Source organism: Melozone crissalis, unplaced genomic scaffold (genome assembly GCF_028551555.1).
Source record: "Melozone crissalis strain CALT ecotype California unplaced genomic scaffold, PUWL_Pcris_2 ptg000107l_1, whole genome shotgun sequence".
Taxonomy (NCBI): domain Eukaryota; kingdom Metazoa; phylum Chordata; class Aves; order Passeriformes; family Passerellidae; genus Melozone; species Melozone crissalis.
This window is the reverse complement of record NW_026535884.1, coordinates 836,611-854,032: the sequence shown is the minus strand read 5'-3', so window position 1 is coordinate 854,032 and position 17,422 is coordinate 836,611. Positions and strand designations below refer to the sequence as shown.

The 17,422-nt window shown below is 62.8% G+C and overlaps 1 protein-coding gene across 2 annotated transcripts; it reads left to right on the top strand.

Moving 5' to 3' along the window:
* The first annotated feature begins 6,476 nt into the window (after positions 1-6,476).
* PHC2 (polyhomeotic homolog 2) lies at positions 6,477-17,422 on the top strand. 2 transcript variants are annotated; one of them, XM_054291908.1, is made up of 14 exons: positions 6,477-6,635; positions 6,705-6,863; positions 6,935-7,012; positions 7,098-7,259; positions 7,806-7,910; positions 7,978-8,191; positions 8,625-8,959; positions 10,094-10,253; positions 11,602-11,795; positions 13,676-13,805; positions 13,935-14,049; positions 14,854-14,995; positions 15,721-16,006; positions 16,975-17,422. In XM_054291908.1, exons 1-14 carry the CDS (start codon positions 6,492-6,494, stop codon positions 17,127-17,129), a joined length of 2,379 nt encoding a protein of 792 aa, XP_054147883.1. In that variant the 5' UTR covers positions 6,477-6,491; the 3' UTR covers positions 17,130-17,422. The 2 variants fall into 2 exon arrangements, with proteins under 2 accessions (XP_054147883.1, XP_054147882.1); XM_054291907.1 differs by lacking the exons at positions 6,477-6,635; positions 6,705-6,863; positions 6,935-7,012; ... (3 more) ...; positions 8,625-8,959; positions 10,094-10,253 and adding an exon at positions 10,991-11,057.

Sequence of the window (17,422 nt, the reverse complement as noted above, 5' to 3'; positions counted from 1 at the left end):
GATATATCCAGGGGGAATGTGAAATGGGGATCCATCCCATCCAGGGGAACGGGAAACAGGGATCCATCCAGGGCGAATATGAAATGGGGATCCATCCTGGGGGAATGTGAAATGGGGATCCAGTCCATCCAAAGGAATGTGAAACAGGGATCCATCCCATCCAGCGAGAATGTGAAATGGGGATCCATCCCATAAAAGGGGAATATGCAATGGGGATCCATCCCATAAAAGGGGAATGGGAAATGAGGATCCATACAGGGAGAATGTGAAACAGGATCCATCTCATCCAGGGGGAATGTGAAATGGGGATCCACTGAGGGGGAATGTCAAACTGGTATCCATCCCATCCCAAAGGAATGTGAAAGGGGGATCCAGCCCATCCAGGGGAATGTGAAACTGGGATCCATCCCACCCCAAAGGAAGCCTCAGCTCCAGGATGAGGGATGCCAGTAGCCCGTGGCCTCCAACCACGGTGGCTCCCAAGCTCTGTCCCAGAGTCACCAGATGTGGCTTTTTTGGGTTGGAAAGGGCAGGATTTGGGGCCATGCGCTGGTCTGAGGTGGTTGTGGGTGGTGGGGTGGGATCTGGGGCAGAAAAAGGGAAAAAAGGGGAAAAAAGGGGGGGGGGAAGAAAACAAAGAGGGGGGGAAAGGGAAAATAGGGAAAATAGTGGGGGAATGAGGGAAAAGGGGGAAAACGGAGGGGGAAAGGGAGAAGACAGTTGAGGGAGAGAGGAAAAGAGGGGGGAAATGAAGGAAAATTGGGGAAATGGGAAAAGCAAGGGAGAGGGGGGAAGATGGGAAACCTGGAAGTAAAACGTGGGGAAGGGGAATAAAGGCAGGAAAATGGGGAGGAAGAGAGGAAAAACACGGAAAAGTGGAGGAAAATGAAAAAAGGGGGCAGGGGATAAAGGGGTAGAAGAGGGGTGAAGCAGGAAAAGAGGAAAATTAAAAAACGAGGAAAGGGGTGGAAGGGAGAAAAAAAGCAGGAAAAACAGAGGAAAAACAAGGGAAAGGAGGAAAGGGGGCTGATAGGAAGGAAAAATGGGAGAAAACAGGAAAAACGGGGGAAAGGGGGGAAAAGAGATGAAGCTGGGGGCAACAGAGAGAAACAGGAGAAACGGGGGAGACAGCGAAAAAGCAGGGTGAAATAGAGGGGGAAAAGGGCAAATGGGGGAAAGGAGAGAAATCTGGAAGGAAATCCGAGGGGAACCAGGGGTAAAGAGGGAAAGCGGGGCCGGAGGGACCGGGAGGAGCCCCGGCGCCTCCTCGCGGCAGCGGCCGCGCAGCCCCCGAGGGGTCGGGACGGGCCCCAGAGCCCCCCCAGGGCCCCCCCAGAGCCCCCCGCACCCCTGTAGTCCCCTAGTGCCCCTATAGCCCCCCAGTGGCCCCATAACTGCACTCGGTGCCCCCATAGCTCCCCCATATCCCACATTACCCCCATATCCCCAGAGTAACCCCAGATTCCCCAATAGCCCACCCAGTGCCCCCATAGCCCCCCAGTGCCCCCATAACAGCACTCGATGCCCCCATAGCTCCCTTCAGTACCCCCATATCCCCACATTACCCCCATATCCCCACCCTATATCCCCCCCATAGCCCCCCAGTGCCCCTATGGCCCACCCAGTGGCCCCATAACTGTACTCAGTGCCCCCATAGCTCCCCCCAGTTCCCCCATAACCCCAGAGTGCCCCCATATCCCCACATGACCCCCATGTCCCCCAATAGACCACCCAGTGCCCCCATAGCACCCATTGCCCCCCAGTGGCCCCATAAGTCCTCTCGGTGCCCCCATAGGTCCCTACAGTACCCCCATATCCCCCCAGCACCCCAATATCCCCCAATAATCCCCCCAGTACCGTCACAGCCCCCCAGTGTCGCCATGGCCCCCCAGTGCAGCCCCTGAGTGCCCCCCTGACCCCTCCCAGTGCTCCCAGTACGCTTCCCTGGGGTTCCCCCCACCTCAGTGCCCCCTATGGCCCCCCACCTCTCCTTAGCCCTTACAGCCCCCCAGTCTGCCACAGAGCCCCCTCACAGCCCCCTAATAGGACTCAGAGTCCCCTCTGACTGCTCAGTGTACCTCCATGTCCCCCTCAGTGTCCCCAGCATGGCACACGGGGCAATGTCACCCCATATCCCCTCGGTGTCCCCAGCATGGCACACAGGGCAATGTCACCCCATATCCCCTCAGTGTCCCCAGCATGGCACACAGGGCAATGTCACCCCATGTCCCCCTCAGTGTCCCCAGCATGGCACACAGGGCAATGTCACCCCATGTCCCCCTCAGTGTCCCCAGCATGGCACACAGGGCAATGTCACCCCATGTCCCCCTCAGTGTCCCCAGCATGGCACACGGGGCAATGTCACCCCATATCCCCTCGGTGTCCCCAGCATGGCACACAGGGCAATGTCACCCCATGTCCCCCTCAGTGTCCCCAGCATGGCACACAGGGCAATGTCCCCCCATATCCCCCTCCCGGTGTTCCCGGTGCCGGGAGCAGATCCTGTCCTTGCATGGCCAGCTGGGCTGGGGACACCCCGAGTGTCCTAGGCGGGGACGGACCCCAGCTCGTGGGGGCTTTGGTGGCCACGAGTGACCCACGAGGGCACCGGCACCGGTGCCACCCTCTCCTGGCGGTGCCGACCCTGAGCATGCCCGGGATAACACGGGAAGCACCGGGGATCGGTGCCACCCCCTCCCCGCTGCAGCCATCGGTAACGACCCGGTAATGACCTCCGGGAATGCCAATCCCGACGGCTCCGGGGCCGGTGCTGCCCACCCGGAGCGGCCCCGGGAAACACCGGGCACGGGTGGCACTGATCGGTGTGTGCCCTCAGCAACCCCGGGTGACCGCAGGGAACACCGGGCACGGGCGGCACCGGCCGGTGTGTGCCCTCAGCATCCCCGCAGGAAGCACCGGGCACGGGTGGCACTGATCGGTGTGTGCCCTCAGCATCCCCGGGTGACCCCGGTGGCGGCGGGGACCGGTGCCACCGTGCCCAGGCTGCCGCATCCCGCCCGGGGCAGCGCCGGGCTGACTCGAGCGACCCCATGCGACAGCGGCGACGGCTGCCACCAACTCCACGCTGCGTCTTGTCGCCCGACCCGGCTCTCAGCATCCTCCGGGTGACCCCGGACGACCCCCGGTGACAGCAGGGACCGCCGCCAGCATCCCCAGGCCGCAGCGCCCCGCCGGGCCTGACCCGGGGCAGCCCCGGGATGGCTCCTGGAAGCACGGCCGAGCGGATCTCCGTGGTTCCCCGCTGCCGAGCCCCGCCGGTCCCGGCCCCGGCCCGCTCCCCTCGGGCCCATCCGCGCCCCCTCCTCTCCCCGTTGCCATGGCGACCCCGCTCCCCCCGCCCTCCCTCCGGGGTTGCCATGGCGAGCGCGAGCAGCGGGCGCGCGGGGCGCGGTGGGCGGGGCGCGCGGGGCGGGCGGGGCGGCGATTGGCCGGGCGGCGCCACGTGACGCGCGCAGGAATGCAAATGAGCGATGGCCTCGCGCCGCCGCCGCGCCGCCGCCTGAGGGAGGGAGGAGGGAGCGGGCCCGGCCCGGCCCCGCCGGGACCCCCGGGATCCCCGCAACCCCCGCTCCGGGACCCCCCGGCGCCCCCCGGGCCATGGCACAGCCCGCCCGCCGCCTCCGCCTCGCCCGGCCCGGCCCGCAGGTACCGCGCGTGCCGCCGCTACCGGGCCCCGGCGGCTTTGTCTGGGCCGGGGAGGGGGGGGCTGGCTGAGGGGAGGGGGGGCCGCGCATGCGCACCCGCCGTGCCTCAGTTTCCCCAGCCGGGGCCGTGGTCCCCGACGCTCCCCGCCCCCCGTGGAGCCCCCATTTCCCACCCCATCCGTGTCTCCCCTCCTTCCCCTTCTCCTGCGCCCCCTCCTCTGGTTCTGGACTCCCTTGTTATTATTATTATTACTGTTATTATTGCCCACCGCCCACCATCATATTCCAGTTCCGCTGTGTTATCTCTGGCCCCCTATACTATGTCTGACCCCCTTGCCATCATATCCCACTCCCCATCTTCCACCCCCTTTTCTGATTTTGCACCGTTAGTATTATTCCCACTCCCCACCATCATGTTCCAGTCCCTGCTGTTTTATTTGACTCCCCTTTTATTAAACCTGACTCTGTTTTCTTTTCTATCCCACCCCACTGGTGTTTTCCACCCACCAGGATCTTGCATCCCCTCTCTTATTCTGCACCCCCTTATCATTCCCTATGTCATATCCTGCTGCTCCCTGTCCTGCACCCTTTATTATTATTTTATCAATCATATTCCAGTGCTTGCTGTTACCTCTGACCCCTCAGTGTAATATCTGACCTCCCTCACTTCTATCCAACCCTGTCATTAGTGTTTTCCCCTTTTTCCCATTATTTTCCACCCCTCCTCTGCTTTTGCTTCCTCTTAGTATTATTCCCACCCTATCAACATTTTCCAATCCCTGCTCTTTTATCTGACCCCTCTCTTTTCTATCCCACCTTCCCACCATATCCCACCCCTCACCAGCTCCTTGCATCCCCCCTTAATCTGAACCCCCATATTATTCCAAACCCCCATATTATTCCCCCCATATTGCTCCATGCTGCTGCTCACTGTCCCATCTTCCCCCTCTAATCCCATATTCCCCCACAACCTCTCTGTGTCCCCATTCCCTACCCCCTCATCGTGTGTCCCCCCATTTTGGGCTCAGCTCAGGCAATTCCCGCTCTTCTTGTCCTGGCTGTGGGACCCCCCATGTTCCCCCACCCCAATGGGTGCCAGCACTACTCAAAATCTTCCCTTTTTTTGTTATTTTGGGTGGGTGGAATGGTGTGGGGGTTTGACCTGTGGGTCAAAAGTGAGGTGACCCCATGTGACACCCCAGATTCCCTGGTGGGGGAGGACAGGGGTGGACCCACAGTGAGTGGGAGCTGTGGGGGCTTTGCCCACCCTTGGGGGATTGAGTCCAGGTGGGCCTGGTGTGATCCCTCTGTGTCAGTCACTGCAGTGACCCCATGTCACCTCCATGCCACCAGAGCAGGACAAGCAGGTCTGTGGCTGTTGGGTGGGAAAAGGTGCCCAGAGCCTCTCCAGCTGATTCTGAGCGTGCCATGGATGCAGAGCTGGGGGTGGGCAGTGTCACAGGCCACATGGACACGTGGCTGTCCCACCCTGTGCTGGCACAGTGGCATCTCAGGGGACAAGGCCAGGACATCACTGCTGCCACGTCCCTCCTGTGCCAGGCTGGCATGGCCTGGTGGGGCCATGTTTGGCATGGTGACCAAGGCCACCCTCAGTGGCTGCTGTCCATAATCTGCAGTGTCCCACACTGTTGTCCCTGGTCCCGCTGTGGTGGCACTGCAGGGGCTTAAATGGGTGACACAGGTGGAGAGTGGTGGCCGTGGGTGGCCATGGAGTGTCATGGCCACCACAGTGGCTGTGGTGACAGAGGTGGCACCCACAAACCCCCCTCTCTGGCCCCCACAGCACTATCCCCATCCTCCTCCTGTCCTATCATGCTGTCCATCCCCCTCCTGCCATCCATTCATCCCTCATCCATTTCCTCTGTCCGTTCCTCCTTGCATCCCTGCATCCCTCTGCTGTGTCCATCCAGCCTTTCTTCCACCCCTTCCTCCCTTTTGTGTCTTTCCATCTGTTCCCTCCTGTCTGCTCTGTTCTTCCCTCCATCCCTTGGTCCCTCACTTTCCTGCTTTTTTTCAGCATTTCCTTCCATCCTCGGATCCTTGCCTCATTTTGTCCATCTTTCTATCCATCCATCATTCCTTCCTTCTGTTCTCAGAGCTGTCATTCTGTCTGTCATTTATTCTGTCTGTCCTCTTGTCCGTCCTTCCTTCCATCCTTGACCCCTCCTTGTCCTTGCCTTCCGTCCTTGACCTCTCTTTCCTTTTGTGTTTCCTGTCCTTCTTGTCTCTTCTTCCTTACTTACTTCTGTCTGTCCTTATGTCCATCCTGCCTCCTCCCCTCTATGTTCCTTTCTGCCCATCCATCCTTCCATTTGTCCATCCCTTTTTCTTCTCCTGTTTATCCTTCTCTCTGTCCTTCCATCCTTCATCCCTTTCCTAGTTCCATGACTCCCTTGGTTTCTCCCTTTCCTTCCTCTCCTTCCCTCATTTCCTTCTCCCCATCCATCTCTTTCCTACTTCCCTCCATTCCTCATTTCCTTTCCTGTCTATCCCTTCATCCCTCTCTTCCTCCAGGCCATCCTTCTGTCCATCCCTACCTCCTCCCCTCCATCTCTCTGCCTTCCAGCCTTCCCTCTGTCCATCCCTCCTGTCCTTTCCTTCCTCTGTTCTGTCCATGCTCCCTTTCCCCATTTTCCCTGGGGCACTGACCTTACTTTAGTGGAGGATGATGAGCCACAGGGTGTCCCATCATTCTTCCTCCTCCTCCTCTGTGCTTCCAGCCCCCGGGCACGATGGTTCCCCTCACTGTGTTCTCCTCCCCAGCTCTAGTCTGACCCCGTTCCACCATCCCGGCCCGGCCCCGCCATGGAGAATGAGCAGCTCCCGGCCCCAGCTCCCGCCAGCAGCGCCGGCAGCGCGGCCCCGGCGCCCGCCAGCAGCGCGGCCGCGCGCCCCGCCGGGCCCCAGATCTCCGTCTACAGCGGCATCCCCGACCGCCAGACCGTGCAGGTACGGGGCTGGGGGCACCCGGGGGCTGGGGGGCACCGGGGGGGTGGTGGCCACATTTCCTCCCCAAAGGTGATCCAGCAGGCGCTGCACCGGCAGCCCAACACGGCGGCGCAGTACCTGCAGCAGATGTACGCGGCTCAGCAGCAGCACCTCATGCTGCAGACGGCCGCGCTCCAGCAGCAGCACCTCACCAGCGCCCAGCTCCAGAGCCTGGCCGCTGTGCAGCAGGTACGGGCACCCCGTGGGCACGGGGGGTGGCTCGGGGCTGGCACAACCCTCACCCTCGGCTCTCCCCCAAGGCGAGCCTGGCGGCGAACCGGCAAAGCAGCTCCTCGGGGGGCAACGGCACCCAGCCCGCCCCGGCACAGCAGCCCACGGTGAGTCCCTCGGCCTCTGGGCACCCACCCACCCACCGTGCCCAGCCGTGCCAGCACCCCGACCTTGTCCTGGTGCCCGTTGCAGATCAACCTGGCGACGTCGCCGGCGGCGGCGCAGCTGCTGAACCGGGCGCAGAGCGTGGGGCCTGGCGCGTCGGGCATCGCTCAGCAGGCCGTGCTGCTGGGCAACACTGCCTCGCCCGCCCTCACCGCCAGCCAGGCCCAGATGTACCTGCGGGCACAGATGGTAAGGGTGGGGCTGCACCCAGGACCATTGGGGTGCCCATCATCCTTTTGTGGGGTGACGGGACCCACAAAGGGCACATGGCCATGCTGTGGCACTGGAGGGGTGCTCATTGCATGGCATGCCTGGGACACATGGGGAATCCATAGGGTGCTCAGAGTCTATGGGGTGCCCCCCACCCTCCTGGGGGTCCAAGGACCCCACAGGGTGCCTGTCACCCTGCTGTGGGGTGTGTAGACTTTGTGAGATGCCTTCACTCAGCTGAGGGAACCCGGGCCCCATATAGGGTGAACCCCATCCCACAGGGGGTGCCCAGACCCCACAGGGCACCCAGAGCTCCATTGGGGGTACCCAAGCAGGTGCTCTTTGCCTTTGGGGGGACGTTGGCACCCTATAGAGTGCCCTCCCCCACACTGGGCATGCCTGTTCCTACCCTACATAGATAGAGAGATACCCATGTGCCACCCTGTAGGGACACAGAGGAGGGACACACACAGGGTGTGCCACCCCTGACACGGTGAGCCGTGCACCCACTCTCCCTGTCCCCAGCTCATCTTCACACCCACGGGCCCCGTCAGCGCTGTCCGGCCCGAGAGCCCCGCGCCGGCCCCTCCGCCGGCCGCGCCACCTGCCCCACCACCCAGCACCCCTCAGGTGAGTGTCCCCACCCCTGGCAGCCCCCCGAGCCTGCCCCGGCACCCCTGACCCGCTGCCGTTGCAGGTGCACAGCCTGGCCCTGCGCCCCGCCGGCCCCCACCTCCCTGCCCTGGCCATGAAGCCCCCCGGGGGTGCCCCTCCCCGGGCTGGCCCCCCCCGGGGGCCCCCGCCCGAGCCCCCCGCCGAGCACCTCAAAAAGGCCGAGGGGCACGAGGGCCGCGCCCATGGCCTGGCCCGCAGCGCCGCCCCCGCTGCCACCCACCCGCTCGTCACCCCAGGTAAGGGGCTGCTCCGGGGGGAGGCACCCCGGGGTGCTGGGGAGTCACGGGCTGTTCGCTCTGACACCAGCGGTGGCCCACGCTGGTGTGTCCTGCAGCTGTCACTGTCTGTGTTTGGGACCTCCGTCCCCTCACTGGGCCCTGCTCGGGAGGGTCTCAGCACCCATAGCATCCCAGGGGGCTGGGGCAGTCAGGGTGTGAGCCAGGGGACTCCATGGAGTGCTGGAGCCTGGGGTGCTGCACTGCCATGGCTCCCAAAATTGGGGACCCCTGAGTGCAGCTTCCCACATGAGCAGCAGGAGCTGGCAGAGCTGATTGTCCGAGGGCACCAGAGGGAGCAGACAGAGTGAGCAGCAGCCTGCTGGGCGTGGGTCCCGTGGGGCTGAGGTGCTGGTGCTCAGGGGCATCTCTGTCCCCATTGCTGTCCCCACAGCCTATGCCCCGCTGCAGCCCCCCCAGTTCCTGCAGCAGCCGCCGAAGCCAATGCAGCCGCAGCAGCAGCCGCAGCAGCAGCAGTTCGTCATCCAGCAGCAGCAGCAGCAGCTGGGCCCCCGTGGGCAGCCTCCCTCGGGCCCCCCCAGCACCCCCCAGCTCCAGCCCCTGCCCCCTGCCAGCCCCGGCCCGGGCCCCCAGCCCAAAGCAGGGGTGCCCCAGGGGGCGGGGGGCGAGGGCGGCCCCCCCAACGGGCACCCCGGCTGCCACGCTGCCCCCCGCAAGTTCCAGCACGCCTCGGCTGTCATCCTGCAGCTGCAGCCTGCTGGCCCCACGGTGAGGGGCCCCCACATCTCCCCCCAAACCTTCATCATCAGGGGCCCCCACACAACCCCCAAAGCCTTCACAAGCCTCCCCCCAAACCTTCACAGTGAGGGGCCCCCACACATCCCCTCCAAACCTGCATCAGGAGGGACCCCCAAACCTTCATCAGGAGGGGCCCCCACATCTCCGCCAAACCTTCATCAGGAGGGACCCCCAAACATCCCCCCAAACCTTCATCAGGAGGGGCCCCCAAACCTTCATCAGGAGGGGTCCCCACACATTCCCCAAAGCCTCCCCCCAAACCCTCACAGTGAGGGGCCCCCAAGGCCTTTGGTGGGGGGAGGGAAGGAGGAATGGGGACACGGGAGTGGGAGTGGGGGGTGCTGGGTGTCAGCTGTGTGCACACGCGTGTGGGTGTGCAAGTGCGCAGTCCCTGCACACATGTGTGTTCCTGAAATGTGCATGGGGGCCCAGCTGTCACACCAGTGTGCAGGTGTGCGTGCTTGGGCCACGCTGCATGTGTGTGCCTGCTCCATGCACACCTGTGCACAGCTTTGCCCCATCCATGGCACTTTGGTGGCCATGTGTACCTGGTGCTGTGACATGGGGAACATGTGGCTGATCCGTGTGTGTGTGCATGTGTTTGATCTCATATGTGTGTCCTGGACCCACACACGTGTGTGTGCACAGCTTTGCCAGATGCATGCACGTGCATGTGTGCATATGTGCATGTGTCTGCTCCCTGCATGTGTGCTCACACGAGTGCAGATGTGCTTGCCTGGTGTGTGTGTGCACCTGTGCTTGACCCATGTCTGTGTGGCCTGTGCATGTCTGTGTCACTCGTGTCAGCCCCGTGCACATGTGTGTTTGTGGGGGTGTGTACAGGCTCCTCGCACACATGTGCAAATGCAGATCAGGTGTGTCTGGACACACGTGCCCGAGTGTGACACACGTGTTTGCATGTGCATGCCCACTCCAGGCACATGCTTGTGTGACCCATGCACAGTGTGCACCCTCCAGTCGTGCAGGTGCATGTCCCTGTGCCATACACACCTGCCCCGAGCCCCGCACGTGCGTGTGCACACCTGACCCTGCCCATGTGTGTGCACACCTGACCCTGCCCCACGCGTGTCCCTGCCGCCACAGCCGTCCCTCGGCGTCCCCGAGGGCGCCCGCCGGGACCCGCTGCCCGTGCCGAGGAGCGCCGAGAGCCCGCCTGCCGCCCCGCCGCAGCCCCCCGCCCTCTCGCCGCCCGCCGCCCCCCCGGGCCCCGACACCCCCGAGGGCGAGCGGCCCCTCACGCACGGTAAGCGCCCGCCCCGCTCCCACGGGCACCCACTCGCGGGGTGCTGCACCCCGAGCCCGCATGCAGCAGGGCCGGTGAGGCCGGGCAGCGCTGCGGGAGCTCGGGCAGGGCTGCGGGAGCCCTGAGGGGAGCTCGGGCAGCGCTGAGGGGCGCTCGCTGAGCCCGGGGCTGCGGACCGGGTGCGGCGCCCGCCGCTGCCGCTAGGGGGCGCACGCGCGCCACGCTCACGCACAGAGCGCCCCCGAGGGGCGGGGCTATGGCCACGCCCCTTTCTGTAGGCGCGGCAGTGGCGCGCGGGCTGGGGAGGCGTGGCCATATCTGAAGGCTCCGCCCCGGCTGCGTGGGGGTGCAACCGCTGTGGGGGCGTGGCCACGCCCGTGCAGTCCCGCCTCTTGTGGCGCGAGGCTCCGCCCCCCATGGCGGGGGCGCGGGAGGCGGAGCCTTTGTTGGGAGGGCGTGTCCGAGGCTCCGGGCGCGCGCGGCGGCAGCGTCCGCCAATAGGCGCGGGGGGGCGTGTCCGCGGCAGGCTCCGCCCCCGCCGCCGCCTTTGTCCCCGCTCGGCCCTGGCCCCGCTCCCGGCGCCGCTCCCGCCGCAGCCCCGGCCCGGGCCCCCCGCCATGGCCCCCCCGACCCGCTGAGCGCCCGGTGAGTGAGCGCCGACCGCGGCGGCCAGGCCCGGCCCGGGGCGGCGGCGGCGGCGGCTCTGACCTCACTTCCGCATCCGCCCCCGGCCCCGGTCCGGCCCCGCGGCCCGGGCGAGGGAGGGGCGGGGGCAGCGGGAGCCGCCGCCGCCGCCGGACAAAGGTGATGGGGGTGCCGGGGCCTGCGCGGCCCGGGGCGGCCTGGAGAGGAGCGGGGCCGGGCGGGCTGGGCCGGGGCCAGTGGGCCCCGCGGGGCTGTGCTGACATCTCACGGGCGCAGATCGGGCCCTGCCCGGCGGTACCGGGATGTGCCGCGGCCTGAGGGGTGGTTCGGGCTTCTCCGGGGCTGTGCTGGGGCAGATCGGCGCTTTCCGGGTCGGATCGAGCCCTGTTGGGGCCTTTCTGGGGCACATCGGGGCTTTCCGCCGCACGCCGAACCCCGCCGGGGCAGCCGCGGCCTGGCCGGTGCCTCCCAGCGCCGCGCCGGGGCTGCCCCGCTCCCTCCGCGCTCTGCGGCTGTGCCCGGAGCCCCGCGGGTATTTTGGGGGCCCTTTCCCCCCTTTGGCACCCCCCGGGGCCGGCTGGGCGGCGCTGGGAGCGGCAGCAGCTGCTCCCCGTTCCAGCTGTATGGAAATCGCGGCCCCGCGTCAGCGGCGGCGTCAGCGCCCGCCCCTCACCGCTCACCGCGTGTGCCCCGCTGTCCCCAGAGCCCCCCGAGCGCCTCCATGCGCAGCCCCGCATTCCCGGGATGACCTCGGGCTCCGGCAGCGCTGCCGCCACCGTCGCCGGCGCCGCCCCCCACAATGGTGAGAACAAACCGCCCCAGGCCATCGTGAAACCCCAGATCCTCACGCACGTCATCGAGGGCTTCGTCATCCAGGAGGGCGCCGAGCCCTTCCCGGTAACGTATCCCGATCTACCGGGGCCGGGACTGGCCTTTGGGGCGGGGGGAATGGGGCACACGGTCAGGCCTGAACCCCCAAATCCATCCCTGCTTCGTCATTCGGGAACAGGCTGAGCTGCTCCCGGTGCACTCCGTGGTTTATCCCCGTGGTTTATCCCGTTACCGAGTGTTTCGTCATTTGGGAACGGGCTGAGCTGCTCCCGGTGCTCTCCGTGGTTTATCCCTGTGGTTTATCCCGTTACCGAGTGTTTCGTCATTCGGGAAGGGGCTGAGCTGCTCCCGGTGCACTCCGTGGTTTATCCCTGTGGTTTATCCCGTTACCGAGTGTTTTGTCATTCGGGAAGGGGTTGAGCCCTTTCCGGTAATGTATCCCAATGTCCCTGCCTTGGATTTGGGAGGTTGGGAATGGAGCACCCAGCACCCTGAAGCCCCAAATTCTCACCCATTTCATCGAGGACGTCATCCAGGAAGGGGCAGAACCATTCCCAGTAATGTAGATCTCTGTGTATCCTCATCCCTGAATTCAGGACCATTCCCAGTAATGTATATCTCTCTGTGCATCCTTATCCTTGAATTTGGGGTTTTGGGAATGGGGCATCCAAATAATCATGATCCCCTCCACCCAAAATCCTCCACCCATGTGTTGAGGGCTTCATGACTAAGAAAAGAGGGAAAATGTTCCTGGTATGGTATCTCCCCCTCCTATCCCCCTTTCTGGGACAGAGGGATGTTGGGATGGGCATCCAGGCCTTTGCGAACCCCCAAATCTTCCCCCACATTGTTGAGTTTTTCATCATTCAAGAAGGGACTGAGCTGTTCTGGTAACGTATCCACCCATCCATATCCTTATCCCTAATCTGTGTGTGTGGGAGGGTGATTCTGGATTTGGGGGGTTGGGAATGAGGCACCCAGACCATTGTGAACCCCCAGATTTATTCTGTAATTCACTGTCCAGGAAGGGGCAGAGCCATTCCTGGTGATGGGTTCCTCTCTCCCTGTCCTTGCTTCGGGGTTTGGGAATGGGGCATCCACACCTCTGTGAATCCCCAAATCTTCACGTTTATGAGTTCCTTATTGTGCAGGAAGGGGCTGAGCCATTCCCAGTAATGCACCTGTAATCCCCTGCACCTGTCTTTGCTCCTGGATGTGGGAAATTGGGAAGAGGGATTGGGAATGGGATGCCCGGACAATCATGAGCCCCCAAATCCTCACCCATCTTATTGAGCATTGAGGGAGAGACCGAGCTGTTCCAGTAACATTCCTGGACCTGAGGGATTAGGGAAGGTGGGGTTGGGATTTGGGGGGCTGGGAATGGGATGCCCAATTATGAACCCCCAAATCCTCACCCATATTATTGAGCATTGAGGAAGAGACAGAACTGTTCCAGTAACATACCTGGCGCTCAGGGATTGGGAAGGTGGGGTTGGGAATGGGATGCCCAATCCTGAGCCCCCAAATCCTCACCCATCTTATTGAGCATTTCCATCATCTGGGAAGAGACAGAGCTGTTCCAGTGTCATACCTGGCGCTGAGAGATTGGGATTGGGATTTGGGGATTGGGAGTGGGCAATGATGAACCCCCAAACCTTTGCCTGTGTTATTGAGCACTTCAGCAGCCAGGAAGGGGTAGAATTATTCCTGGTAATGTACCCTCCTCTCCTTATCCTTGTTCCTGGATTTGAGGGGTTGGGAATGGGTCACTCCAAGAACAGCTGGACCCCAAATCCCCACCCTTGTCACCCAGGGAGGTGCAGAGCTGTCCCTGGTACCTGTCCTTACCCCATCCCTGGGTGTGAGGGGTTGGGATGGGCCGTGCCAGCCCCGTGGGCACACTCAGGGCTCCCTGGGGCACAGGTGCAGCCAGGTGTGTTGCACAGGTGGGCCGCTCCTCGCTGCTGGTGGGGGCCCTGCACAAGCAGTATGCACAGGAGCTGCTGCCGGACAAGCTGCCAGCACAGGACAACACCACCACCACCGACTCGGACATGGAGGAGCCGTACCTGCAAGGTAGCGCCCGGGCCCTGGGGCCCCCCTGAACCCCGGGATCCCCCCGAGTGCCCCCCTGGGATCCCCCCGAGTGCCCCCCTGGCTGAGCTGGCTGGTTTCTCTCTCTGGGTGTCCCTCCACGCCCCCCAGAATCCAAAGAGGAGGGGAACCCCCCCAAGTTGAAGTGTGAGCTCTGCGGCCGCGTTGACTTCGCCTACAAGTTCAAGCGCTCCAAGCGCTTCTGCTCCATGGCCTGTGCCAAGAGGTAACCCCAAAACCCACCCAACCCCAAAACCCACCCAACCCCTCCTTGTTAGGGTAGAAATAACCCCTAAAACCCACCCAATCCCTCCTTGCTGCATAGAGGTAACCCCCAAACCCACCCAACCTGTCATGCTGGGGTGGAGGTAACCCCAAAACCCACCCAACCCCAAAACCCACTCAAGCCCTGCTTGGTGGGGTAGGGGTAACCCCAAAACGCACCCAACACCTCCTTGCTGGAGTAGAGGTGACCCCAAAACCCACCCAACCCTCCTTGCTGGGGCAGAGGTAACCCCAAAACCCACCCAACCCCAAAACCCACTCAACCCCTGCTTGCTGGGGTAGGGGTAACCCCAAAACCCACCCAACCCCTCCTTGCTGGGGTACAGGTAACCTCAAAATCCATGCTGTTCCTCCATGGCAGGGTAAAGGTGACCCCAAAATCCACCCAAGCCCCCTCCTCAGCTGGATAGAGGTAGCCCCAAAATTCACTCAGCCAGGGTAGAGGCAACCCCAAAACCCACCTGACACAGCAGATGTAACCCCAAAACTCATCTAGACCCTCTTCAGTGGAGTAGAGGTACCCCAAAATCCACTTGACAAGAGTGGAGGTAGCCCCAGAAATCACCTGCCAGAGTAAAGGTAACCTGAAAATCCATTTAGCATGGGAGGGGTAACCCCAAAATCGGCCTGCTTGGGGTTGTGGTAACCCCAAAATCCACCCTTCCCCTCTTCTTTGGGGGGGGTAGAGGTACTCCCAGAGTTCCCCCAGTGGGGTGGGGACCCCTCATGCCCCGGCTCTGTGCAGGTACAACGTGGGCTGCACCAAGAGGGTGGGGCTGTTCCACCCCGACCGCAGCAAACTGCAGAAACCGGGGGGGCCCCCCCACGGGCGGCGCCGCAGCTGCAAGGGGACCCTGCCCCCCCTGAGCAAGGACAGCAAGAAACAGGTGAGGGGACACGGGCTGGCCACTGAGGGCAGGGTTTGGCCTTGGGGCTGGCATTTGTCCCCAGTTTTGGGTGGGCTCCGAGCCTTGGGTTGTCCCTGGCTTTGGGGGCACAGGGTGGGCACTGAGGCCGGGTTTTGCCCTCAGCTGGGGGGACATGGGGTGGGTTTGTCCCTGAGTTTTTGGGAACACGGGGTGGGCACTTAGGCTGGGGTTTGTCCCTAAATTTTGGGAACACAAGGTGGGCACTGAGGCTGGGATTTGTCCCTGAATTTTGGTGACATGGGGCAGGTGCTCAGCCTGGGGCTTGTCCCTAAATTTTGGGAGCACAGGGTGGGTGCTGAGGCTGGGGTTTGTCCCTGAATGTTGGTGACACGGGGCAGGTGCTGAGGCTGGGGTTTGTCCCCGAGTTTTGGTGACACGGGGCCGGTGCTGAGGCTGGGGTTTGTCCCTGAGTTTTGGGAATGGGGTGGGCACTGAGGCTGGGGTTTGTCCCTGAGTTTGGTGGCACGGGGCAGATGCCGAGCCTGGGGTTTGTCCCAGAATTCTGGTGACACAGGGCAGATGCCGAGCCTGGGGTTTGTCCCTGAGTTTTGGGAACGTGGGGTGGGTGCTGAGGCTGGGGTTTGTCCCTGAATGTTGGTGACACGGGGCAGGTCTGAGGCTGGGGTTTGTCCCCGAGTTTTGGTGACACGGGGCCGGTGCTGAGGCCAGCACTGCCCCCGCAGCCCCCGGGGTCTGTCCCAGCGGGGTCGGTGACGGCGTCGTTGCAGCTCAACCACAGCCAGGAGGATTCCAGCCGCTGCTCGGACAACTCCAGCTACGAGGAGCCGCTGTCGCCCATCTCGGCCAGCTCCTCCACGTCGCGGCGCCGGCAGGGGGAGCGGGAGCTGGAGCTGCGGGACATGGAGCTGCCCGAGCGCGACCTGCCCGGCCTCGGCCACCGCTTCCTGCCCAGCGAGCCCAGCAAGTGGAACGTGGAGGACGTCTACGAGTTCATCCGCTCGCTGCCGGGTGAGGAATGCCCTGGGATGGACGGGGATCTACCCAGAAACACCCAGCGCTGCGGTTTTGGGAAGATTCGTGTCCCTCAGGATGTGTTGATGGGGGAATCTGCTCAAGGTTGAGGAATGTCCTGGGATGGGCTGGGATCTACCCACAGATACTCAGCGCTGTGGTTTTGGGAGGATTTGAGTTCCTCAGGATGTGTTGATCTACTCAAGGATAACCCCAAAATTGGGGATTTGGGGAGAGATTTATTCACAGAGAACGCCATATTTTAGAGTAGGATTTACACACACACAATCCCATAAATATATTTATGGGGGGTGATTTACTCACAGATAACCCCATAAATATTTTTAGTGGGGATGGAATCTACTCACAAACCCATTAATATTGGGAGGGCAGGGGCAGGTTTATTTGTATTTACTTACAAATAAACCTAAAGGATAATTGGAGGAAGCCATTTACATACGGCTTCCTAAATGAGATTTTTTGGGGGATTCAAGCCCCTGAGTGTATTTTTGGGGTCTGTGAGGAGGATTCAAGCACAGAGAAAGCCCCTGGGTGTATTTTTGGGGATTATGAGGGGGATTCAAGCCCTGAGAAGCTCCTTGGTGTATTTTTGAGGGCTATAAGGGAGATTCAAGCCCGGAGAAGTCCCTGGGTGTATTTTTGGAGGCTGTGAGGGGGATTCAAGCCCAGAGAAGCCCCTGGGTGTATTCTGGGGGGCTGTGAGGGGGATTGGAGCCCAGAGAAGCCCCTGGGTGTATTTTTGGGGGCTGTGAGGGGGATTCAAGCCCAGAGAAGCCCCTGATTGTGTTTTTGGGGATTATGAGGGGGATTCAAGCCCAGAGAAGCCCCTGAGTGTATTTTCAGTGTATTTTGGGGGGCTGTGAGGGGGATTGGAGCCCAGAGAAGCCCCTGGGTGTATTTTTGGGGGCTGTGAGAGGCTTTGCTGACGCTGCCCCTCCCCACAGGCTGCCAGGAGATCGCCGAGGAGTTCAGGACGCAGGAGATCGACGGGCAGGCGCTGCTGCTGCTCAAGGAGGATCATCTCATGAGCACCATGAACATCAAGCTGGGCCCTGCCCTCAAGATCTACGCCCGCATCAACATGCTCAAGGACTCCTGAGGGGGGGGGCACGGGACCCCAACTCCCCCCAGGGGACCCCTGACCCCCCCAATGCGGCCCCGGGGAGGGGGCAAAGGGGGGGAGACACTTGTGAGCACACCCCGCCCCCCCTGCCCCCCCGGGGGGTGTAAATAGCCCGTAGCTCTAGAGCCCCCCCACCCCTCACCCAGCTTTGGGGGGTCACACCCCCCCCCTTCTCCAGCAGGGAGGGGGGGTCCCCACGTGTCCCCCCGTGTCCCCCCCAGGTGAGCAGAGCCAAGCAGGACGGTTGTTGCCTTAACGTGTGCTCCCTC